At 42.9% G+C, this 26,388-nt stretch overlaps 3 protein-coding genes and 3 non-coding genes across 6 annotated transcripts; 1 reads left to right on the top strand and 5 right to left on the bottom strand.

Annotated features, from left to right (window-relative positions):
* Positions 1 to 821: 821 nt before the first annotated feature.
* On the bottom strand, positions 822 to 1,874 carry LOC105726418 (histone H2A type 1). Its single transcript, XM_012465880.3, has one exon. The coding sequence runs from the start codon at positions 1,783 to 1,785 to the stop codon at positions 1,393 to 1,395; it is 393 nt and encodes a 130-aa protein (XP_012321303.1). The 5' UTR covers positions 1,786 to 1,874; the 3' UTR covers positions 822 to 1,392.
* A 187-nt stretch (positions 1,875 to 2,061) lies between these two features.
* Positions 2,062 to 2,530, top strand: LOC105726406 (histone H2B type 1-H). The gene has a single exon (XM_012465867.2). It carries the CDS (start codon positions 2,101 to 2,103, stop codon positions 2,479 to 2,481), a length of 381 nt encoding a protein of 126 aa, XP_012321290.1. The 5' UTR covers positions 2,062 to 2,100; the 3' UTR covers positions 2,482 to 2,530.
* Positions 2,531 to 5,729: 3,199 nt separating this feature from the next.
* LOC135269335 (U7 small nuclear RNA) lies at positions 5,730 to 5,791 on the bottom strand. Its single transcript, XR_010337638.1, has one exon. It is a non-coding gene; the product is annotated as a U7 small nuclear RNA (small nuclear RNA).
* Positions 5,792 to 11,999: 6,208 nt separating this feature from the next.
* TRNAM-CAU (transfer RNA methionine (anticodon CAU)) lies at positions 12,000 to 12,071 on the bottom strand. The gene has a single exon. It is a non-coding gene; the product is annotated as a tRNA-Met (tRNA).
* A 338-nt stretch (positions 12,072 to 12,409) lies between these two features.
* Positions 12,410 to 12,480, bottom strand: TRNAG-GCC (transfer RNA glycine (anticodon GCC)). The gene has a single exon. It is a non-coding gene; the product is annotated as a tRNA-Gly (tRNA).
* Positions 12,481 to 21,541: 9,061 nt separating this feature from the next.
* LOC105726380 (olfactory receptor 2B2) lies at positions 21,542 to 22,591 on the bottom strand. Its single transcript, XM_012465804.2, has one exon. The coding sequence runs from the start codon at positions 22,528 to 22,530 to the stop codon at positions 21,592 to 21,594; it is 939 nt and encodes a 312-aa protein (XP_012321227.2). The 5' UTR covers positions 22,531 to 22,591; the 3' UTR covers positions 21,542 to 21,591.
* Between the last annotated feature and the right edge of the window lie 3,797 nt (positions 22,592 to 26,388).

A 26,388-nucleotide genomic window follows, 5' to 3' on the forward strand; every position in this document is an offset into this window, starting at 1 on the left:
GTCTTTAGAGACGGGGGTTTCACCATGTTTGGCCAGGCTGGTCTCAAACTCTTGACCTCAAGTGAATCATCCGCCTCAGCCTCCCAAAGTGCTGGAATTACAGGCGTAAGCCACCGCGCCCGGCCTCCCTGCCAGTTTTATTTATTGTTTTTAATCAATCATGTTAATATTCCCCCAATAAAAAGAGAATCTGACCTAGAATTTGTGTAAGTCGTAGTCTTAAACTCGTTCCCAATGGATCATTTTTCCTATTTCGGTATTGTGTAAAAATATATACAGTGGAACAATGTATTTGTTAGTATTTCCAAATAGTAGTTCCGTTTTGTAACTGCTTCATTAAATCTTTTAGTGACTGTACCAAGACCTAGAAAAAAAAGTTTAAACGTAGGCTGGCACATTGTCCTCTAAAACACCAAAGCCTTAGTTTTGCCCAGTGTGGTGTGGGGAAGGAGTGTGGTAGGTGCTTGACCAAATGATACGAATAAATGGTTCCTGACATTTTCATTAACTGAGTTTAATGCAATCCAATAGCTGATTGGATTGTTAATTATGTAAATCATTGCTTAATAATTAGCATGTTCGGAATGATGGGTTTGGGTCAGTGATTAGATTTTTGCCAGTGAATCTAGGTAGTTTTGACAACACCATTTCATTAGGATGGAGATTTTAATGTTAATCAAAGGACCACCAGGCTCCGGTACTGATAAAGACGCATAAAAACAACAAAAACGTTGGCTTAACATTTATTATAGTCACAGGAGCAAATAATCACTAGAAATAACTTTTGATTAGGTTTTTCCTTTTGAGACGGGGTCTCGCTCTGTCACCCAGGCTGGAGTGCAGTGGCATGATTATGGCTCACTGAAACCTCAAACTCCTGGGACTTAAGTGTTCCTTCTGCTCTAGTGATCCGTGAGGGTCACCGCGCCAGTATTTTTTTTTCAAGAGGGAGGGATCTCGTTACGATCAAGGTGATCTCGAACTTCACGCCCCAAGTGATTTCTCCCCTCCCCACCCACCTGTTTTCCAAAGTGCTGAGAGTACTCGCGTAATCCACAGCACCCGGCCCCAAAATGTTTTTAAAGATCCAGGAGGAGGATCTGGAGAGGAGACAATAAACGAGGGTGCTTCCATGTTACAATGTAGCAATTCTTTTTTCATTTTACCTATACATGTCAAGGAATATAATGTAGCAACTTAACAGTCTTTACTAGGCCTGAGTCAATACTCATGTTTTACCCAATAGGAAACTAATGACCCTCACGTACTTAAACTCGGCCACGAATTTCTGAGAGGTTTGGAGAACAGAGTGCTCAGTTCTTCCGCCGAAATAGTGGGTGGCTCTGAAAAGAGCCTTTTGTCTTACAAATTTACACTTTTAAAATTCAGCCTTTATTTGCCCTTGGCCTTGTGGTGGCTCTCGGTCTTCTTGGGCAGCAGCACGGCCTGGATGTTGGGCAGGACGCCGCCCTGCGCGATGGTGACCTTGCCCAGCAGCTTGTTGAGCTCCTCGTCGTTGCGGATGGCCAGCTGCAGGTGGCGCGGGATGATGCGGGTCTTCTTGTTGTCGCGGGCCGCGTTGCCCGCCAGCTCCAGGATCTCGGCGGTCAGGTACTCCAGCACCGCCGCCAGGTAGACCGGCGCGCCGGCCCCGACCCGCTCGGCGTAGTTGCCCTTGCGGAGCAGGCGGTGCACGCGGCCCACGGGGAACTGGAGACCAGCGCGAGAAGAGCGGGTCTTGGCCTTGGCGCGGGCTTTGCCTCCCTGCTTTCCGCGTCCAGACATGGTAAAACAATCAGTGATCTAAGTCAGAAGCGACTGAAAGAAAACTGTAGGAATGCGCATTTTATATCAGCTGCTGGGCGCGAAAAAGAAGCTGGGTCATTGGCTAAGATGGCCGTTTCCTCTTAAGCGATGCAAATTAGGTTTCTCAATATACGTGTTTTGATTGGACTTTATTGATATTGGCGTCATATGGGTAACTTCCAATCAGACAGGAGTTTCTCAATCTTATCTGCATATGGAGTTGTAAATAAATACGGCATAACCCAGCTCGCCTTCATTCTTTGTTTCTTGAGTCCTCTTTCACTGTCCTCCGCCATGCCCGACCCGGCCAAGTCCGCTCCCGCCCCGAAGAAGGGCTCCAAGAAGGCGGTGACCAAGGCGCAGAAGAAGGACGGCAAGAAGCGCAAGCGCAGCCGCAAGGAGAGCTACTCCGTGTACGTGTACAAGGTGCTGAAGCAGGTGCACCCCGACACCGGCATCTCCTCCAAGGCCATGGGCATCATGAACTCCTTCGTCAACGACATCTTCGAGCGCATCGCGGGCGAGGCTTCCCGCCTGGCGCATTACAACAAGCGCTCGACCATCACCTCCAGGGAGATCCAGACGGCCGTGCGCCTGCTGCTGCCCGGGGAGCTGGCCAAGCATGCCGTGTCGGAGGGCACCAAGGCCGTCACCAAGTACACCAGCTCCAAGTGAACCCCTTGCAGCTGCCGACAATCCAAAGGCTCTTTTTAGAGCCACTCAACTCTTCCAGAAAAAGAGCCGAACATATCGTTTATAGGCGTCTGGGTGGGCTCCGGCCGACCTCCATTAGGAGGGAAGATGGGAAAAGGAAAGCTAAGTTCCCGCTAGGCAAATGTAGTTTAGGGTTTTGCATATACTTTGGGGGAAAAGGCTTGCAGTTGTGCTTTGAGCAACAAGTTTTACTTTCGGTTACTCTTCGAGTGCCAGTAACATCCCCGTTCTCTGATTGGGCAGCGCCCTATTTGAAAAGCCCGCCAAGGGCTGCAATTTGCCAGTCTTATCCGGGCTGTGTTTTTCCAAGACGTCTGGGAATGGAAGTGAATTTTCCGTTCTGTGCAGGGGTGCATCAGGATCTGGCTCCAAGAGCCGAAGTTGTAAATTACAGTCCCTCTGTCTGCAGCAGAACGGATCCCGGGCCAGATTGACTTGCTGGTGTCCTTTTTCCACACACCTGGGGAGTAGGCATTGTGGCATCATCATGTCTGCTGTCGCCGCAGGTATGTTAGGATGAGTTGAAATTATTGGTGTCAAAGCGGGACGGGAAGCTCCTTTAAGATAAAATGTTGAACAAAGAACTTGGCAACTTGGGAAAATCACATTTTTACAATGCTCAATGTTAATCAGTTGGCTTTGGGGAGGGAGGTACCCCAGGAGGAGGGAGGAACACGGGCGGGGGGCAGCGTTCAGGCTGGAATTTTAGTCCATGATTAGGAATCCTGCGACAGAAGTTCGAGAAGCGGACCCCAGAAAAGATCAACAGAAATAGGATGTAAACCAAGTGCGTGGAATAGTTAGGAATTCAAGGGAGTGGAGGCCTGAATTATGGCATTGCATCCTCTGCCACTGCGTTATCCCCCGTCAATGAATTATTTCTATTGTAACTCTTTCCATTAACGGCAAAATAGCAAGCCCCTCCACCACAATTCCACTTCAGGCTTTACAATCACCCCTTAACTTTTCCTTTCTTTTCCTGTGGTCACTTCCCTTACAGCTGTGGGAGGAAGGCTATCTCGGACGAATAGTCTCGTCTCTGTCACAGGCGACAAACAGCCCCGAAATTACGCCAATCGGTCAGCGAGTCATGCAGAATACATTATAGGATTAGCCGTTCACTTCCCTAAAATGTTCTCCCCAGTCCCTGTACCTTGGCGCCTCGGGCTGGGCGACACAGCTCATCGACAAGCAAAGCTCCTTGGAGACCAGTCCCCTAATTTCATCGTGTTCCTTAACTTGGTATCACATTTGTCCCCTCCCTTCATTCCTCTTTGCTCTCTTTTTCGAGATGGTTCCTCCCTACCCATTTCGCATCCTTGAGAACACCTGAGGGGCATTAGCCTCCGGGTGGGTGAGAGAGCATATGTGACCCTCGCCTGCCATCTTGTGGCAAAAAAGCAAAAGCAGAAGTCAAAGCGTTGCGTTTTCCAGCCCCAGTTAAAATGCTTTCTTCCTTTCTACTACGTCAGTGGACTAGGGCAGCGTTTCCATTTCTCACTCCTTTGAACTGCACGATTTAAGTTTCTCCAGGAGTCGTTAGTGCGGAGGTTAAAAGGGGGTGAGGGAAGTGGGGGAGGTAAATAGGAAGAGCGAGGAGTGGGTAAGGGAGAAAGTCCTGTTAAGTTTTGTGATCTGGTCAGAGCTTTCCAAAAGAAGTAAACAGAAAAGCCAAAATGCTTTGCACCCTAAAATAAATAATAATAGGGTCATGCTCTCTAGTTCTGTTGGACTAAGTCCCCACCCCTACAACTCCATTTAACCTTAATTATCTCTTTAAAGGCCCTGTCTTCAAATACCAACCACACTGAGGGTTGGGATTTCAACATGAAGTTTTTTTGTTTTGTTTTTTGAGACAATCTCACTCTGTCGCCCAGGCTGGAGTGCAGTGGTGCAATCTCGACTCACTGCAACTTCCACCTCCTGGGTTCAAGCGATTGTTCTGCCTCAGCCTCCTGAGTAGCTGGGACTACAGACACCTGCCACCATGCCCGGCTAATTTTGGTGTTTTTAGTACAGATGGGGTTTCAGCATATTGCCTAGGCTGGTCTCAGACTCCTCACCTCAAGTGATCCCACCTGCCTCAGCCTCCCAAAGTGCTAGGAATACAGGCAAGTGCTAGGATTGCAGGCACCTGGACTAAGTTTTAGGGAAACAGTGAAGTCCATAACAGCACTTAAGAACATTTTCCAAGCTTCGATCCCAACCTTCTATTCCAGGTTCCCCTTTATAAAATACCTACATTTAGCTTAATTTGCAGATAAGATGACAGTTATGATATTCCTTAAACCAGAAGTTAAAGTCAGTTGCTCACAAAGGCCCAGCATATTAGAGCAAAAATGGCTGGATATTAAAAATCATGACTTACCTGTATAAAGAGAGGTGCTCTTTGCCACTTTTCTTGAAGCACAGAGACTTCTGACACCATATTTCATTTTTCCAGTTTTGATAGATAATTGACCAAGACACATGTCACTGTTTTCTTAATTCTGCTGTAAGAACCGCCATAGCACAAGCATATTGATAAATGCCAACTAGTATGGAAACTAACAAAGCCAGTGGGAACTTAAGAACTGAAGACAAAACCTGTGCAATTTGGTTGCCCTGATTTCTCCCTTTTAGCAATGCAAGCACAGGGACAGTGTCTTCCAAATTTTCAAGAGTATATGCAGCTTAATATAAAATATAAATTTTCAATACTGACAGCTAATAAAAAATTTATATCATGTTACAGACTATTAAAAAAATAGTCTGCTGACTTCATGAAGCTATTCATCTCTAAAGCAGAGATCTCATGAAGCCCTTCATCCTTGAAGTTGAGATCTCTGGATATTAACAAAGATTCCTGTAGCCATGACAAGCTTTTCACCACGCTGCTTTTTCTGCCATCAAGGCCCAGATCAAATGCCCAGGCCTTCCCAGCTTCCTAAATTCTCAGCTGAAAAGAACTAATTCCTCACTTGGCCCTTCTGGATAGAACATCAGGCCTCACATACATCATGCATTCAAGAGTTATTTTCTGCCAGTTAAGTAAACAGATAAAGTGAACTGAAAAAAATAAAAAATTCAGTTCTCACAGCTATGAGGTAAAAGTGGTGAAAGATGTTTGGAGTTGTTTATTGTGGCCTGAGTAGTTACCTGGGTAAATCTGTTTTTTTCTGTTTGTTACATTTGTCTTATTTTTTATTAATGTTATTCTTCATGGGGGTGGGGGCTTCCCAGCAAAAACTGGAAGGCCTGCTAGACAAATTCTAAAAGAGCTGTAACACTGTTTTCTATTAATATTCTTAATTGACAAATCATAATTGTATACATTTTTGGAAGACAGTGTGATTTTTGATATATTGCTGGGGCTCCGAAAACTATAACCTGAAAAGAAGGCCTCAGTAGCAGCAACAGAAGCAGAAGTGTGACTATAGGTCATAAGACCGCTCTTCCAGAGAGGGACCTGCCCCATACCCAGAAAGAAGGAACGCTGCTCAGGTCAAGAATCTGGACAGACACACCTTGCTGAGTTTCCCTACGCAGTATATTAGCATTAGATCCTACCCTTCGTGTCCAGTCATATTTCTACAAGGCTGTTCATACTTTATGGAACTTTAAGAAAAATAGACAATTTCCTCTTGTATTTTTAGGTCTTCATTCTGAAGGGCTCCCATGTCATGTAAATCTATGATCAAATAATTTTTTTTCTCATATTAATATGCCTTTAGTCAGTGATTTTCAGCAATCTTTCAGAGGGTGAAGGAGTTTTCCTTTACCTCTGGAATGTAATTCAAGGAGTCTTTCTTTCTTTTTTCTTTCTTTCTTTTTTTTTTTTTTTTTTTTTTTGCTTTCGCTCTGTTGCTGAGGCTTGTATGCAATGGCACAATCCCGGCTCACTGCATTCTCCACTTCCCAAGCTCAAGCCTCATGCCTCAGCCTCCCAAGTAGCTGGGACCACAGGTGTGCACCACCACGCCCAGCTAATTTTGTATTTTTTGTAGAAGGGGTTTCGCCATGTTGGCCAGGCTGGTCTGGAACTCCTGGGCTCAAGTAATCCACCCACCTCAGCCTCCCCAAGTGCTGGGCTTTTCAGGCGTGAGCCACTGTGCCTGGCCCCTGACCTCTATAATGTATGCTGAAAGAGTCCAGGAAATACCAGCCCAACGTAAGCCGCATTGTTATGCTGATTACTTCAACTAAAGTCACTTGGGGAATAGCAAATGCACAGAGGGGCTTTTTCTGAATCTCTTTTATTTGACTAAATGCAGATTCTCCAGGAGAAGGAGGTCAATTAATCATGAAAATCCTTCCTAGATTTCCTAGATTAACACAACAGAAGTGGAACTGAGAAGAGACTAGAAATGAGCTCCTCACCCAGATGGGCCGCGATCTATTCTTCTGAAAGCGCGTTCCTGTTTTCATTACCGCACTCCTCCTAGGTCCCTCCGACTTCCCTTTCGCCTTACTCCTCTATTTCAGTACAGAAAGAACCTAGGTTGCAGAGTTGATAAAATGCTGAAAGATTTCAGGTGATGCATGTGGAAAGGAGGTGGGGACAGGCGAAAGCTAGTCTCCTTTTCCTCCAAACCTGACCAGTTCTTGGCCAGAGAAATAGTGTCCCACTCAAGGAGTTTCTTGGCACCTCTAAGAAATTCTGAGGTTTGAAAATCTCTGTAGTTGGCATGCAAAAGTATAAAATGGACAACTGAGGACTAATAATGTGAGGAATTTGAAAGTTTAAGTTCTGGCCGGGTGTGGTGGCTCACGCCTGTAATCCCAGCGCTTTGGGAGGCCAAGGCTGGCAGACCACCTGAGGTCAGGAGTTCTAGAGCAGCCTGGGCAACATGGTGAAACCCCACCTCTACTAAAAATAGAAAATTAGCCGGGTGTGGTGGTGCATGCTTGTAGTCCCAGCTACTCAGGAAGCTGAGGCAGGAGAATCGCTTGAACCCGGGAGGCGGAGGTGGTGGTTAGCCAAGATCGTGCCATTGCACTCCAGCCTGGGCAACAAGAGCAAAACTGTCTTTTAAAAAAAAAGTTTAAATTCTATCCACCACTCACCTGGCTGCCACCATCTCATTTTACGTAATTTGCTGGATTGTCTGTTCTTCCTGGTCTCTTTTTCCTGAACTAAAAGTGATTTCCAAAGTCTCTTCCAGAAGAAATAGTTTGCTTCTGAAAATAGATCTCCTCCATATGGATCACATGAAGCTATCACTAACATGTGACACATGACAAGATTTGTTTCAATCATGGAAAAAGTAGTTCTATACTGCCAACTTAAATAACAGAGGGAGGCTCTCTAAAAGAAAACATATTTTGAGGGAATAGAGCATTGTAATGGGAATGAGCATGCCAGAGTAAGCAAGGTGTATAGGAAGGTTAAAAAAAAGACAAAGCTTGGCCAGGTGCGGTGGCTCACGTCTGTAATCTCAGCACCCCGGGAGGCTGAGGCGTTCGGGTCACCTGAGGTCAGGAGTTCGAGACCACCCTAACATGGAGAAACCCTGTCTTTACTAAAAATACAAAATTAGTCAGATGTGGTGGCAAGCACCTGTAATCCCAGCTACTTGGGAGGCTGAGGCAGGAGAATTGCTTGAATCCGGGAGGCAGAGGTTGTGATAAGTCATTGGACTCCAGCCTGGGCGACAAGAGTGAAACTCCGTCACACACACACAAAAAAAAAAGACAAAGATTAAAAAAAACAATTATTTACATAATTGTTTAGAAGGAATTATCCTTGACTATAAAGATTGAGGACTAAACTCTGATTTTTTTTTTTTTTTTTTTTAAAGACGGTTTCACCATGTTGGTCAGGCTGGTCTTGAACATCCGACCTCAGGTGATCCGCCCGCCTTGGCCTCCAAAGTGCTTGGATTACAGGCGTGGGCCACCATGCCCGGCCTAAACTCTGAATTTTTATCTTGCCCAAATTCCCATCTAAGAGTTGTGGAGAGTCATGGCCTAAAAATCATAAATTCTCATCAGATGGGTTTTATTTAACCCTACGTATCGTGACTCCTTTCCAGCCTGACTCTGGTATAAAAAGTTATGAGATGAGAAAGAAAATTAAAATATTTTACCCCAAAAAACATGTCTCTTTGCCATATTTTGAAATGGCCCCGCAAAGCTGTTTTTTTGTGGGGGGGAAATTTGCATCTGTAAAGAATCTATTATCACAGCTGGGTCTTTTTCTTCCAGACCCTCCCAATCCTAAAGAGATTAACTAAGATCTGAATAGGAAACATTTGTTGTCATCTTTTGTCTCTAAGGGCAGCCACTGTAAGACTTCAAAAGAACTTTGGCCTCCACAGTCTTTAACATGAACAGTCCCTTTCTATCAATCCCAGGTTTTTAAACAAATTCAGCCAATTGTCAACCAGAAAATGTTTAAATTCACTTGTAGCTTGGAAGCCGCCCCCGCCCCCGCCCCCGCCCCCGCCCCCGCCCCCGCCCCCGCCCCCGCCCCCGCCCCCGCCCCACCTGGGTGTCCCGACTTTCTGGACCACACCAGTGTATTTCTTAAATGTGTTTGATTAATGTCTCATGCCTCCCTAAAATGTATAAAACCAAGCTGTGCCCCGACCACCCTGGGCACATGTTCTCGGGACCTCCTGGGGCTGTCATGGGCTATGGTCACTCACATGTGGCTCAGAATAAATCTCTTCAAATGTTTTACAGAGCTTGACTCTTTCCGTAGACAAGATCAAAAACAAAGGTAACACCAGTTCAAGGTTAGAGAGACAGTTACGGGACAGATGTCCTTATAAAAATATATTTATGCCAGAAGTGGACGCTCATGCATGTTGTAAGATTTGTTTTTGCTGAGTTTAAAAGGAAGAAACTGAGACCAACACAAAAAGATCCAATATGAAGTGTTTATTCAGGCTCCCGGGTGAAGTTCTGCAGTCTGACAAGAGAGACTGGAGAAGTGACGCAGACTCAGCTCAGAAGTGGGGTTTTATAGGGAGTGAAGGAGCTTGATTGGTTGTGGGAGAGCAGGACTACTATTGGGTAAGGTTACAAGCCTTTGTTTGCATACAGGACTTGGCTGCTATTGGTTAGAATTACTTGGCTGCTATTGGCTAGAATCACAAGACCCTGCTTGCATACTGGGTTCTTTAAGGGAAAGCCAGGCTATTTGAGAAGGGGAAAAGGGAACATGCCCGAGCATGTCCGAGCTTTCGGGGGGGGGGGGAAAAAAGAGGGGGTGGGGGGTGTGCGTCTGAGCTCTCAGCGAGGCAACCGGCCTTACACCTGTAATCCCAGAACTTTGGGTAGCAGGCGGATCTCGAGGTCAGGAGTTCAAAATCAGCCTGACCAATGTGGTGAAACCCCATCTCTACTAAAGATACAAAAATTAGGGCATGGTGGGGCACACCTGTAATCCCAGCTACTCAGGAGGCTAAGGCAGCAGAATCGCTTGAACCTGGGAGTCAGAGGTTGCAGTGAACCGAGATCATGCCACTGCACTCCAGCCTGGCCGATAGAGACTTTGCCTCAAATATATATATATATATGTGTGCATATATATATATACACACACACACACACACACACACACATGTACATTTGTAATGGCCTTTATACAAGGTTGTGGTTTTTGCAATGTTTTGTGATCATTTTTATGATCAGACATACAAATATAAAAACCTATTCCTCATGGCCTTCCTGGGCTCTATTTGTCAGAATTTTCTTAACATTCGTTAAAAAAATTTTTCGTGCAACATTTTGATTCTGACAACTTTCACAATACAAAGACAGTGTGCTTAGAGGCCCCAAAGCCTCTTCCTTTACGAAACCACTATCTATATAGCTGCTCTCTTTTCAGTTTCATGCTTGCTAATAGGCAACTATCACAAAACAAAGAATGACAGCCTTGTATAAGATGAGGAGGTAAGTTGAATTCACCACTTTGGAAGGAGGCTCTGTCTACAGTCACAATACCCAAGAACAAACTGAAAATCAATTTCTTAAATAGGACCCAGGGGAAAATAGAAAATAAAGTTCCCTTTTTTCTTGACTTTTTTTTCTTTTAGATAAATCACATGTGCCCCTGATGATCTGTGTGATTAGAAAGTTTCTTACTGAGAACATGTTGGCGTTTGAGACCAGCCTGCCCAACATGGTAAAATCCCATCTTTACTAAAAATACAAAAAAATTAGCTGGGCATGGTGATGCACACCTGTAATCCCATCTACTTAGGAGGCTGAGGCAGGAGCATTGCTTAAACCTGGGAAGCGGAGGTTGCAGTGAGCTGAAATGGTGCTATGGCACTCCAGCCTGGGGGACAGAACAAGACACAGGAAAAAAAAAATTTGTATTGCCATAGGCCTATCTATAAGCAAGAGCAAAAATGAAATGGGACAGATGAACATCAAAGTCATAACAGACTTGCCCTAGAAAGTTGATAACAGGACTGGGGATGGAGTTGAAGAATACTTACACTTCATGAGTGTTTTTCTCTTTTCTCTAAATATAAAAGAGATTTGTCATCATGCTAAATAATAGATCAAATCCGTGTGGTCACTTTTGAACTCTTCTGTAATTTTTTAAAAGGTAAAAGAAGGTGATGAGTATTGAGGAATACTGATGATTGGTGAATTGGAAATTACAGCTGTAAAGTAATATTTACCAAGTCACCAGTATCTAAGATACCAGGCCTTGTTCTAGGTATGCTGGCAACCACACTGCCAAAACACAAAAATCTGTCCTTGTAAATTTACTTTCCATGAGAGAGAAAATACTAATGAATAAAGACACATTATGCTGCAGGGTAATAAGTGCTAAAGAGGAAAACAGACTAGGAGCAAGATGTTTATTGGAAGAATTGTTATTCAAAATAACTTCAAAATGGTCTGGCACGAGGCTTCGTCCCTGTAATCCCAAAGCTTTGGGAGGCCAAGGCAGAAGGATCCTCTGAGTGCAGGAGTTCACGACCAGATTGGGCAAAAAAGGGGGACACCTTCCTCCCATGCCCCCACCTCTACAAAAAAAAATTCAACCAGGAAAGGTGGGGAGCACCTATAGTCCCAGCTACTTGGAAGGCTGCTTAAACCCAGGAGTTCACTATGATCCTACCACTTGCACTCCAGCCTAAGTGAGAGAGTTAGGCCCTGTCTCAAATAAAACATGATATAAAATATAATATAAAAGTAAAATAATACTTTCAATTCTCCTTAACTGAATCTCTAAAAATTACCTATAACTATAAACTTTGAACTCTAAACTTATAGTTTGCAAAATGGTAGTATGCAGATGTGGAGATATTTCAGCTCATGGATTTAGTATCAATTCCTGTTCTGTGAGATAGGGTACCTCTGCTTTCTTACCTGAAAGCTGCTGTCTGATTTTCACCTCGAAGGAATGTAAACATTTCCATTTCCTGTCACTTTTTGTTTGATTGAGCTGGCAAGGGAAAGTCTGTGAGGTTACAAGTACTTTTTTAGAAAAGTCGTAAGAGCTTACAAGTACTTTTTTAGGAAAAAACATCTAGCAGAGGATGGTTTCGATCCATCGACCTCTGGGTTATGGGCCCAGCACGCTTCCGCTGCGCCACTCTGCTACACATGCTAAAGTAGTGTTTGTGGTGTATCCTTTATTATATATTCCCAAAAGTTGGTGGCTTTTTTTTTTGGTACAATTAAATAAATCTGATTTTAACCCTGCCAAGAACCACTAGTTCTATTTATGCTGCAAATAAGAGTTTGAGTTAAGTGTGCATTGGTATCAAACATTCTGAAAGCAAAGAAACCTCGATGTTTCTGTTAAAAAAAATCCTGTTGGCAACCTGCCTCTTTATCATGTAGTCAGGATGTGTGAATAAGCCAAAAAAATGTATAGGGAAAATATCCAACTTCTGAAATAGAATACATAATTTTCAAGAAAACAGAACGTTACTGCTGCATTGGCCGGGAATCGAACCCGGGCCTCCCGCGTGGCAGGCGAGAATTCTACCACTGAACCACCAATGCCTCGCACACAGAGAGACCCTGCCGGTCCCAAGGAACGCATTGTCTTTACAAAAAAAAATACAGTAAGCTTTGTTTTCAAAAAGATAGTCCGTTCTTGTTGATATAGAAGCTCATAATGTTCCTTCTTCCCTTCTTTTCAGGAAGAAGAAAATCCCTTTCAGTGCAACTTCAAAGCGTCTCCTGCAACCCTGGAGGCTGGCCCGTGTGCGGGCGGCCTGGCTCCGCTCGGACGACCCTGCGGGTCGCGGGCGCCTACGCGGGCTCCGTCCGCCGCTGCGGGGCCCTGGCGTATCCGCTCGCCGAGCGCTCCAGGCTCCGGACTCCCCGTTTCGGGAAGCGCAACGGAAGATGCCAAATTCCTTAGTTTGTTTGGGAGGCGGAAGGCATTTTATGATCGTGGGGAGCTTCCAAGTCCAGGTGCGTTCTGGAGGGAACGGGAGAAGAAGAAAAGGGGGACGGCGCACGAAGAATAAAGAAAACGGAGTGGAGGACCGGGGAGGGAGAGGACCGAGCGAAGGAAGGAGGAGGCAGGGGAGCAAAGAGGAGCGGGGAGCGGGGAGCCAGAGGGAAGGGGAGGCCGCAGGGAACCTCGTGTTGCTCGCCCCTGGTCTTCCCAAAGCAAAGGCAGGCAGCGGGGGGTTTAAGAATTGAAGAATTGCGTGGGTTCACCGTATGCTTCGTTGCCATGGTTATGGAGGTGGCACTGGAAACTTCCTCCTGGCAAACTGAGCGCCAAGATCTCTTTGAAGAATAATTTCCACAACAGGTGCAGTGATGACTCTAATACAAGCACAAAAATGAACCCGGGTAAAGAATTTGTGTAACTCGTTAACGAGGTGATCGGTGAGATGTTGATACCTGTTCAAAGGAGAATCCAAAGAACAGACGCTATTTATAGATCAGGAATATTGAAATAGATGTGTAAATGAGGCCAAAACTGTTTCGGTGAGACGTTCCCCAAACATGGTTAAGGAAGATGTCCATCCATTCTGTCCCTACTGCGGGACACAATTAATTTGCATGTCCATAGATACGAAGTATTTTGTATTTCCATCATTATCTATGATTTGCAGAGTTGTAAAATAGCTCCCATACAATCGGAAGCATATAACACAGAAAGATGTACTATGCCTTTCCTTTGAAGCACAAATTTTTCCAGCAATCTTTTCCTTTTTTTAAGGTAGACTGCTGCTCAACCTTACCTGAGTAGAAAAGGGCCAAACTCAGAAGTTAAACTTGCCTTTGAAAACTCGTTATTACTTAATGGCGAAAGCACTGGTCTGATATTCCTGACCATATTCTGGGGAACATCTTGGGTAGGGTGGGGATTCTTTTTTTTTTTTTTTTTTTTGCTTATCTTTCTGTCGCCTAAGCTGGAGTGCAGGGGTGGAGATTCTTAAGACCTCGGTTTACAGAATGCGAATGTTTTTGTCTCCCCAAAAATCATATGTCATATGTTGAAGCCCTAGTTCCCCATGTGACATAATTGTAGGTAATTGGGAGGTAATTAGGTCATGAGGTTAAGCACTCATGAATGGAATTAGTGCCCTTATAAGAAGATACAGGAAAGACATGGTCTCTTTCTGCCACGTGAGGACACAGCACGAAGGTAACTGTCTGCAAACCAGGAAAAATATCCCCAGCAGAACCAGGCTATGCTGTCATCTTGATCTTTCCAGCCTCTAGAACTGTGAGAAATAAATGTCTGTTTAAGTTGCCTAGTCTATGGTGTTTAATTGTCCATCTGCGAATCATGTGTCATCACTGAGGCCTTGCCTGATCACTGTTTGACACAGTAGCCTCTGCCTTCAAACAGAGAAATGTACACACCCTATCCCTTTTTCTTGCTTTGCATTTTTCTTCCTAGCAATTAGTTTCTTCTGATATACCATAAATTTTACTTTATTTACTGTCCACCAGATTAGATGTCCTCAAAAGAAATGGATTTTTATCAGTTTTGTTCACTGCTGTATCTGGAATTTCTGAAAAAAATGCAGGCACCTAGTAGATGCTCAGAAAGTAGTCATTAGGAAAGTAATATCTTTTTCTCACCCATCTCAAGGCTCATGGCTGAGGCCCCTATAACAAAAGACAGAGAACAACAGAAACTTTCTTAGTCTAGGTTTTATGTGACACAGGTGCCTTCAGAAACAAATTGCCAAAGATATCTGTATTTCTATGCTAAGTTTGATGAAGAAGTGGATAGCTGGTGAGAAATACCATTGTAAAACAGAAGGGGTATGATCTAACGGTAATAAACTGGGGAGATCTTAGCAGACCTGTTCAGATTCTTCTGTATTCCTACGTCTTCAGAGACATTTCTTTCCTCCAGGTTTAGGGCAGCTACCTCCTGAATGAAAGTGAAAGATAATACTTCATTAACTCACTTTACGACCTACTTTAAAGGAAGGTTAAACAGTGACTTCCCTGCTTCTGATGTTTTCTCAAATGCCAAGGTGCCATATTTTGGGGTAGCATGTCCTGAATCCCATCAAATGAATAAATAAATTTGTACGCCTTAGCATGGTGTCATTCACCTAGTAGACACTTGAAGGGCACAATGTTGACTGGTTCCTCAGCATTCGATTTGACAACAGCTCAATTTTCAAATAGTTTAAACCATTAGTTCTCAAACTTTGGCATGCATCAGTGTTGTAACCGAGCGAGCGCAGGAAAGCGCCACTCTGAGTTCCAAATTAAGAGTGCTTTATTTCCCAGCTCATGCTTAAAACCTTTCAGCCCCGAGGAAGGGGCTTGATTTCCTTTTATACCTTGATTTAGGTGGGGGAGGGGGAGGCTAGCTGAAGCAGAATTTTACAGAAGCATAACAGCAAGTTAGATAAGGAAGCTGGTAACCAGGGGGCAGGAGGTTCCCAGGATTGTTGGTTGCTAAGAGTATTTCCATACAATCATCAAGAGGGGTAGCAGGGGGAACTTTCCATACAGTCAATCACCAAGGAGGATATTCACAATAGCAGGTAGACTTGCCAAGCAGGATGGGGTTACAGTGGTTACAGGTACTGTGAACAGTGTGAACCACTCTTAATGGTTCAGAGCTTTGAGTGCTGTGACCCAGTACTGCACCTGAGGGGCCAAGGCAGGGAGGGAGAAGCTGAGCTGGAGCTTGTCAGGCTGACAGCTAAGATGGAGTCAGTTAGGCTGGCACAAGCTAGGTTATTACATCAGAATCACCTGGAGGGCTGATTGTGCACAGATACTTGGGCCAGAAACTCTAGGGTTTCTAATGCAGTATGTCAGGATAGAATGCAAAAATTTGCATTTGTAACAAGTTCTCAGGTGATGCCATCAAGGCATTGCCATACCTTGCTGGCTGGGGTGCTAGCAGTGTCAAATTGTTACAGATCTGTAGCAATCTCAATTCCTGCCTCCTCAGAGGAAAGAATTAGACTGAGGAGCATAAGGTAGAGGGAGAGATAGAGACAAGGTTTCAAGCAGGAGTGAAAGTTTTATTATTATTATTTTGAAATGGAGTCTAGCTCTGCTGCCCAGGCTGGAGTGCAGTGGCGCCATCTTGGCTCACTGCAATCTCTGCCTCTTAGTTTCAAGCAATTCTCCTGCCTCACCCTCCAGAGCAGCTGCAACTACAGGCGCACACCACCACGCCCAGCTAATTTTGTATTTTTAGTAGAGATGGGGGTTTCTCCATATTGGTTAGGCTGGTCTCGGACTCCTGACCTCAGGTGATCCAACTGCCTCGGTCTCCCTAAGTGCTTGGATTACAGGCATCAGCCACTGTGGCCTGGGAGTGAAAATTTATTAAAAAGTTTTAGAGAGGAATGAAAAGAAGTGTGCTTGGAAGACGGCCAAGTAGGTGACTTGAGAGATTCAAGTGCACTGTTTGACATTTGACCTGGGGTTTTATACGTTGGCATGCTTCCAGAGGGTCGCATTCCTTCTCCCCGGTTTCTTCCCCTGGGGTGGACTGTCCTCATGTACAGCGGCCTGCCAGCACTTGAAAGAGCTGCGTGCACAATGTGTTTAACTGAAGTTGTGCGCATGCTCACTTTGAGGTTTTCTTCTTTTTTTTTTTTTTTTTTGAGATGGAATTTCGCTCTTGTTGCTCAGGGTGGAGTGCAGTGATGCGATCTCGGCTCACCGCAACCCCCGCTTCCTGGGTCCAAGTGATTCTCCTGCCTCAGCCTCCCGAGTAGCTGGGATTACAGGTGCCTGCCACCATGCCCAACTAATTGTTTGTATTTTTAGTAGAGATGGGGCTTCATCATGTTGGGCAGGCTGGTCTTGGACTCCTGACCTCAGGTGATCCGCCCACCTCAGCCTCCAAAAGTGCTGGTGTTACAGGCGTGAGCCACCGTGCCCACTCGAGTGTTCCTAGAGGAAGGTCATATACTAGTTAAACTCTGCCATTTTGCCTCTTTTTTTTTTTTTTAAGACAGAGTTTCACTCTTGTTGCCCAGACTGAAGTACGGCTCCTGGGTTCAAGCACTTCTCCTGCTTCAGCCTCCAGAGTAACTGGGACTACAGGCACGTGCCACCATGCCCAGCTAATTTTGTATTTTTAATAGAGACGGGGGTTTCTCCATATTGGTCAGGCTGCTCTCAAACTCCCAACCTCAGGTGATTTGCCTGCCTTAGCCTTCCAAAGTGCTGGGATTACAGGTGTGAGCCACCACGCCCGGCCCAGTTTGCCTCTTAGTGCTCATATATGAGCCCAATCACCCAACTCCTGAGATCTTATCAGAAATCTGCTGATCACCAATCTGCTGATCAACAGCTTCAGGTGTTTATCTACTGGGAGCTGGCCTTTCCCTGGCACCAGCTGTGACCAATTATTCTTTTAGCGAGACAGTGTAATGACTGCCTGTCCCTCACCTGATGGTTGCCTCATGTTCCTGGGGCAGGGAGGATGACCCTCTCCTGCCTTGCTCATGTCTGACTACCTACCTACTGTAATAGTGGAATGCAGGAAATAGTACACTAAAATATGGCATCTTGTTTGATTTTGTTTTTTTGAGACAGAGTCTCACTGGAGTGCAATGGCATGATCTCAGCTCACTGCAACCTCCACCTCCCAGGTTCCAGTGATTCTCACGCCTCAGCCTCCCAAGTGGCTGGGATTACAGGCATGTACCACCATGCCTGGGTATCTTTTTTGTATTTTTAGTAGAGACAGAGTTTCATCATGTTGGCCAGGCTGGTCTTGAACTCCTGACCTCAAGTGATCCACCTGCCTCAGCCCTCCAAAGTGCTGGGGTTACAGGCATGAGCCACTGTGCCCAGTTGCTCCAGCTACTATTCTGATCTCAATTCCTGCTAATGCAGCTTGGTTTACATTAATTGACTTCTGCTCAACTTTCTTTTTGATTCCATTGCACCCTGACTTGAAATTTCCTTTTTTGTTTACATTTGGAGGGAAACAACATGAACCCACATAACATCAGGAATATTATGAGCCTCCCGCAATATTCTCCCAAATTGTAGAGCCAACTTAGACTCTATAGCCTTTCCTCAAGACTCCACTGTTGTTTAGTATGTTGATAATCTATTACTTTGTAACCAAAATAAACAGGATGCCCTTACAGACCCTGATTCTTTTAAAGGCATTAGCTGAAGGAGGCCATAAAGCCTCCTGGCCTAAACTTCAATGAATGCAAACAGCTGCTACTTAGGACATGCGATGTCTCAGGCACTCAACAGCTCACCTCAAATTGTCTGGAGTCGATTTTGTTCATCCCTCCCCCAAAACCCAAACAGCAGCTATGCGAGTTTCTAGGAACAGGAGGCTATTGCTACCAATAGATTCCTGATTTTGCTGCCATTGCTAAACCCCTATATGCCCTTCTCCCAGATGCTATTTTAGAGCCTACTTCCTGGCCCTCAGAGGCATTAATTTTCTCTGAAGCCCTAAAATTAGCATTGTCCACATCCCAGCTCTTGTTTTGTCTAATTTTGACAACCTTTACTTGCCATAAAAATAATGGGGTTACTGCAGGTGTCCTAGCACAAGCCTTTGCCTCTCAGATACATCCTGTAGCATCTTTCTCATGTCAGTTACACCCTGTCACGGCAGACTTGCCCACATGCCTGCAGGCGGTGGCTGCAGCTGCTGCCCCAATCGGCAAAGCCTGTACTCTTACATCAGGCTTCCCCACTCACCTCTTTGTTTCCCATACTGTGTTGGCAAGGCTGTGGAGGAAGGTGAATGCTTATACACTGTTGGTGGGAAAGTATATTAGTTCAGCCATTGTGGAAAGCAGTTTGGAGATTTCTCAAAACTAGGATTCCACTCAGCAATTCCATATGGGGTATATATCCAAAAGAAAATTCTACCAAAAAACATGTGAAGTCATATGTTCATCACAGCACTATTCACAATAGCAAAGACATGGAATGAACCTAGGAGCCCACCAACAGTGAATTGGATAAAGAGGATGTGGTACAGATATACTATGGAATACATAAGTCACAAAAAATAATCATGTTATTTGCAGCAACATGCAGCTACAGGCCATTAACCTAAGTAAACTAACAAGGAATGGAACACCAAATACCATGTGTTCTCACTTGTAAGTGGGAGCTAACCACTGCGTACTCATGGACATAAAGATGGCCACAGTAGACACGAGGGACTACTGCAGTGGGTAGGTGGGGAGGGGGCAAGTGTGGAATAAATATTGTGTACTGAGTACCTGGATGACAAAATCAATCATACCCAAAACCTACGCCTCACAAAATATATCCAGGTAACAAACCTGCAAATGTACCCCCGAATCTAAAATAAAAGTTGAAATTATTAAAAGAAAAAAAAGAAAGAAAGAAAAGAAAAAGAAATCAAGAATTATAGGCTGGGTACGGTGGCTTACACCCATAATCCCAGCACTTTGGGAGGCCAAGACGGGTGGATCACCTGAGGTCAGGAGTTTGAGACCAGCCTGGCCAACATGACAAAACCCTGTCTCTACTAAAAATACAAAAATTAGCCAGGTGTGGTGGCACTTGCCTGTAATCTCAGCTACTCTCCATAGGCTGAGGCAGGAGAATCACTTGAACCCATGAGGCAAAGGTTGCAATGAACCAAAATCATGCCACCACACTCCACCCTGGGTGACAGAGTGAGACTCTATCTTAAAAAAAAAAAAAAAAAAAAAGAATTATATAAAACAGTTTAGTATTTGTTGTTCTAAATGAAGCCAGAATGAATATATATATATATATATATAGTCACAAGATAACTGATGGCAAAATATTTATAAAAGTTTGTAATACTGCTTTAGAACTTACCAATATGCAATTTCTTACATCAATTAATGGCTTATTTTTAAAAATGTAAAATACTTCAATCTCCATCACTCTGGTTTCTCTAGTATTTTCTCATAATTTTTTAAAGGACACTGACATTGCCTTTGAGCTGACATCAAAATTTGTCTCTGGAAATCTGATATGTCATTTAGTTGGACTTTAAGATATGAATGCATTTTTATTAAGGACTGTCCCCTCATATTTCAATATACTCTATTAGTGTTTTGCTCCTATTTTCCTTTAAATTATAACTCGTTTTTAAAAATAAAAGAAACTCAGCAAGCAACATACCTTTATTTATTTTAACTGTTAGCACAGCTGTTCCTAAAGGGTGATCTCCTGACAGGCAATATAAATATCACCTGGAAATCTGTAGAAATGCATATAATCAGGCCCCACCCCAGACCTACTGCATCAAAACGTCTGGAGGTAGATGACACCCACCAATCTGAATTTTGAAAGTCCTACAGATGATTCTGATACAAGTTAAAGTTTTAAGATCTACCATGTTGCTTTAGAATTATGTTGAAATTTATGATGTTACTGTAAGGTTTTCAAGTAAAACATTTGAATTGTATTTTGTAGTTACTGCATTTTATGCTTTTATGACATATTTGATAAAAGAAAAATTAGAAAAAGAGTAATAATGAAGAAGCAGTTAATATAATTATAGTGTAACAAGTCACAAAATCAACCAAATAACCAACTTATAGTGTGTATTTTCTTTAGCACTTTTATGGGCTCTGAAGTTCATATGGAAGAAGTTGAAATTACGATCTATGCTGCCTCAAGGGCACTAACATGAAATTAATAAGCATTTCTTTTTGGACAAGAAGTGTGCATTAAACAAGCAGTGGACATCATTATATAATGTGCTTTTTTATGACTTAACCTATAAGGGCTTTCGAGGTTAAAAGGAGGGAGGTAATATATACAGTAGAGGAACCATTTAAAAAGATCAATAGCAGGCATTTGATTTCAGTCTAATATGTAGCCACAACTTTACTTGGTAGCTAGGCTAGGACATTTCAACTTAGAAGTGGGAAGTACAGAAACCACAGAAGATCTAAGTAAAATTGAGGGGGAAAATCATTGTGGATTTTAGTATTGTGTTGATGTGCAAATAGTGTTAAAATTTAAGTTTGAGCTGTTAACCTTAGAGCTGTAATTAAGATAAGGTTTTGGGATACTTCTGTTAGATCTACAATTGTCTGAAAATGATTTATGCCATGGAGTGTGTGTGTGTGTGTGTGTGTGTGTGTGTGTGTGTAAGGATGAGGGCATTGTATGTGTATCAAAATGTTTTATTTCCAGGGAAAGGATTCCTAAGCTTTTATTCTGGTTTCAGAAAAGCCTAAGACTTACCCATGTATACAGATTAGTGGTATGATGTTTGAAACCTTAAAGATTTTAAGGCTATCCTATTTTGAGAGTTCATAAAAGACCAGTTTCAAGACTTGTGCAATGAATATATCTAGGCAGTAGAAAACAAATGTAGTTTTCTGTCGATGACATTTTATTTAAAGATCACCATAGTAGTTTTTCTAAGAATAATGATAATGAATCAATTTGGAGAGAATTAAATTATAAGCTTTGTGAAATTGAAGTCTTTAAAAGGTCTATCATTTGGGAATTCCTTATTTTTTTATTAACACCCTGGCAAGAAAATATTTAGGCAACAGAAACAAATACAGCTTTTTGTCAAGGAAATTTTCTTTAAGGGAGCTTACAATAGTTCTCTATAGTAATGACAAAAAATAGGGCAACTTGCAGAGAAGTTAGTAAGCTAAGTAAGCATTTTGTCTTTAGCAAAGCTTATCATTTGCATATTTCTTATCTCTTGATTAAGAAGACTCTTGCAGCCAACCTTTTAAAGGCTTCCTTTACCTCTTTGTTCCTAAGTGTATATATAAGGGGATTCAGCATGGGTGCAATGATTCCATAGAAGAGAGAAACCATCTTTCCCCGGTCCTTGGAGCTGGGTGAAGGTGGTTGCAGGTACATGGAGGTAGCTGTACCATAAAAAAGTGACACCACAATTAGATGAGAGCCACATGTCCCAAATGCCTTTCGTCGACCTTCAGCAGACTGGATTCTCAACACTGCTTGGACTATAAAAGCATATGATATAAGGACGAGTGTCACAGGTATTAGAAGGAATAGCACACTGATGAAGAATAGTTCCGCCTCATTTGCTGTGGTGTCGACACAGGACAGCTTGAGCAGTGCAGGGACTTCACAGAAGTGATCCACTTCTCTGTGACCACACAGTGGCATCTGAAGTGTCCAGGTGGACTGCAATGCTGAATTACTAAAGCCACTAATCCAGGATGCAGCTGCCAACTGGAGGCAGAGCCTCTGGTGCATGAGAACTGAGTAATGGAGAGGCCGACAAATAGCTACAAACCTATCAAAGGACATGACGGCCAGGAGAAGACATTCAGTGGAACCCAACGCCAGGAAAATGAAAAGCTGGGCCACACAGCCCCCGTAACTGATTACTTTCCTGGTGTTGCGTATGTTTACCAGCATTTGTGGAACTGTACTTGTGGTGTAGCAAAGGTCCAGGAGTGAGAGATTGCTAAGAAAAAAGTACATAGGGGTGTGGAGTTTGAAATCCAGATGTGACACAAGAATTATTGTCAGATTGCCAAAGATCGTCAAGATATAGGAAAACAGGAACATCACAAACAGTGGAAGCTCTAGCCATGGTCGATCTGAGAAACCTAACAGAATGAACTCCTGTGGGACACTCTCATTTATCCAATTCATGTTAAATGGTTCAACTCTTGGTTCTCTGAAATATGAGAAGTCAGGAGGTTAATAAACACATTTATTGATTATGTCAGCTATAATCATTTTGCTAGAATTTACATAAATTTACAGACTGATCGTATTAATAATGTGAAAAAAGTACTGATAATGATATAAATATTTATCTAAGTATGTCAAAAGTGTTTATATATTTGTAACACCATATTAGCAAAGTGAATTTCAAGAATCTTAAGCCATATTTTCAGTTTCCAAATTCACATAATGTATCCTTTGATATTTTACTGTTTGTAAATGTATTTTTCATGTTCTTCCTACCTAGATATCTACTGTGAGGTGGATGTAGATACAGTTTCCTGCCATTTGAATTCATTCTAATTTCTCCTCAATGCCAATGAGATTCCCTGATTGTGGGAATCAGTTAAAATTAATTAAAGCCACCTCCCATTACTCCCCTACCTTCAAAAAAGCCATGTAGACAGTACCTAGTAAGTTATCCAGACACAATTTAAGGAGATGTATCCTTTTTGTTTCGGAAGCTCATAGAATTTGTATAGATTCCTTAATAATACGATGTTTGAAGGTGACAGGCCTGGGCTCATGTCCCTACCCTCCCTAATCAGTTACATTCATTATACTGGAATATTTCTAACCCTTTGGTCTCCACACTTCTCATCTGTAAAATGAAGATAATACAGTGGTCCCCCTTTATCCATGGGGATACATTCCAAGACCCCCAGTGGATAGATACTTGAAACTGTGGATAGCACCAGCCCCTATATATACAATTTTTTAAAATATATACACAACTATAATAAGGTTTAATTTATAAGTTAGGCACAGTAAGAGATTAAGAACAGTAATAAAATGGAACAATTATAACAGCTCAACACCCCCATTTGTTGTAATAAACTTTATGTGAATGTGGTGTCCTCTCTTTTTTCTCTCTCAAAACACCTTATTCTAGTGTACTCACCCCTCTTGTGTTCTGCCGATCTGATGACCGAGATGGCTATTAAGTGACTAACAGGCAGCTGGATGCTCTAAATCAAGCTTGTCCAAACTGAGGCCCACGGGCTGCATGCGGTCCAGGATGGCTTTGAATGTGGCCCAACACAAATTTGTAAACTTTCTTAAAACATTATGAGATTTTTTGTGATTAAAAAAAAATCAGCTATTGTTAGTGTTGCTGTATTTTATGTGAGGCCCAAGACAATTCTTCTTGTTCCAATGTGACCCAGGGAAGCCCAAAGTTTGGACACCCCTGCTCTAAACAGTGAGATGATTCCCTCGACCCGGCGGGACAACGCAAGGCTTCATCAGGCTATTCAGAATGACGTGAATTTAAGACTTATGAATTTTTCAGTTCTGGAATTTTCCTTTTAATATTTGCAGACCATGGCTGACTGTGGGTAACTGAAATTGTGCAAAGCAAAATCACAGAGAAGGGAGGACTACTGTTATGTTTTTCTAAGTTGTCTTGTTGTAAAGTATAAATGATGTGAGGTATAAACACACATGCCTACCCTAGACTCATGCCTTTAGAAATGGAGAAAAGCGGATGAAAGGAAACTATAGCGATCCAAGGTCTGAGGTGCTCAGAGAGGAATCACTCATGATTTTTAGAACTTTACATTTCTTAGGGTTATCAATGAAAATGACCCTCTGATTTCCTTCTTAACCCACAAGCCATCAACTCTAACGACAGGGGGTCATAGTAAGCATCTGATGTGAGTATAAATGTGATCTTGAGTATAAATTGCCTGCCATAGTGCCTGGCACATAGATGCACAGCTGTGTCAGAGAAACTACAACAGTTCTGCAGGAACTCTGAGATGCTTTGAGTAGAGGCAATTTAGCCCCATAAATTTCCTGGAGGGACTAATATGTCAATTCTACCAGCTAAACATGTACTCATCCCCCCAAAAAGCTTTTTTTTTTTAAAGACGGAGTTTCGCTCTTGTTACCCAGACTGTAGTGCAATGGTGCGATCTCAGCTCACTGCAACCTCCGCCTCCTGGGTTCAGGCAATTCTCCTGCCTCAGCCTCCTGAGTAGCTGGGACCACAGGTGTGTGCCACCATGCCCAGCTAATTTTTTGTATTTTTAGTAGAGACGGGGTTTCACCATGTTGACCAGGATGGTCTTGATCTCTTGACCTCATGATCCACCCGCCTCAGCCTCCCAAAATGCTGGGATTACAGGCGTGAGCCACCATGCCTGACCGTACAAAGAGTTTTTAAAGGATGGATTATAGGAGCATTTTGTATCTTACTAGTTATATATATATATATATATATATATATATATATATATAGCCAAGGGATGCAGGAATCAGAGAAAACAAGACAAATGGCATCAGTTAAAGAGAGATTTCACATATGTTAATATCTTTGAGGTGCACACGTGTTGAAGAGATCCCCTCAAACTCATCATATTGGGATGGCTGCAGTGCTCCAGTTTATTCAGGACTGCTGAATGTACCCCTGCTGTCCTGACATAGTCACTACCAGAGTCACTCCTATTCTCAGACACGTTGCTGCTTGGATAAATCATAAGGTCTCCCTTCATTTATTGCTCGGGAGGTATCTCACTGTTAAAGACACTGTGTGTGCTTTCTCCTTTAACATGGGTCAGTGGCCCTTCCTTCCTGACCAGGCCCTCTGACTTTCCTCCTTAGAACTCAGCTGAGAGATTGCCTCACCAAAAAGCCCTCTCACTGAGGATTACAGGAGAGAATCAGTTAACTCTTTTTAAACTAGGTGACCGCCTCACTCTGAGATTCAGTCCTCACAAAAGAAATAAACTGCTTCATCATTAATATATTAGTGTATCCAATTATGTAATATCCCCTCATGTTCTGGAGTAACGACACAAGGAGACAGAAATATTTATCACTCTAGCAGGAAGCCCTGGAGCTGAATAACAATGATGCAGCCAGAAAGCAGAGGGGAGGAAGCTGGAGATTTCAGAGCACTGAATTCTCGCATTCTGTCTTACTCATCTTTGCACACTTTCTCATCTTCTGCACACACTGTTACCTCAAATATGTATCCACTCTTAAAAGGATATCTTTAAATAGATGTGGTATCCTTTTGTATTTCAGACAGTTTAAGTAATTTAAATTCTGATTTATGTCCCTAATTTTAGGATTAAAGTGTTTGTTGACAACTAAAAAGCAAAACAAAACAAAAACTAGGAAGTCCTTATCTGCATCTTTAAGATTATATCTGATAGGCTACTGAGTATTTACCTGTTAACACCTGCTCCAATTGCTTGCCATTGTGGCTAACATCTTAAAGATGGTAGATTTCTCTGCTTTCCAATAAAATCACATTGCCAGCATCTCCAGATACAATTATTCCCATTTTGAATCGTAAACATTCAACTGACTAGCAAAACAAAACATTTGAATTATGTGAAATACCTAGCAGATCAGAAAGAGAGTATAGCAATCAATTGGATTAAAACAGAAGTTAATGCAAGAGAATTTTAGAAAGCTGCTGAGGGAAACTTTACAGTTTTTATCTGTGATCACGTTAGGATATTTTAACCCCTAGTTTAGAATACTTGCCTAGATGAATACACAGCCTTACCTCCTTTCTTACCTGTGTATTGGTTGACCTTATATGTGTCATCTCCCTCTTGAATTTTTTCATTATATATTTTTTAACATTAAAAAAGATGAGGTGTAACAGAGTGTTGGAAGCACTGTGGAATAAACATCGAGACGAGAGAGGCAGCAAGAGTTTTAGTCCCAACCCCACCAGCAGAAGTCACTGTATAATTGGGCGAGTTAGTTCATAGCTTTGGGTGTCGGTTTTATTTTCTGTAACGTTATAGGGTTGCTACTTTCCTT

Source organism: Aotus nancymaae, unplaced genomic scaffold, assembly GCF_030222135.1.
Source record: "Aotus nancymaae isolate 86718 unplaced genomic scaffold, 86718_ANA_hifiasm-v0.15.2.pri h1tg000051l, whole genome shotgun sequence".
In the NCBI taxonomy this organism is placed as follows: domain Eukaryota; kingdom Metazoa; phylum Chordata; class Mammalia; order Primates; family Aotidae; genus Aotus; species Aotus nancymaae.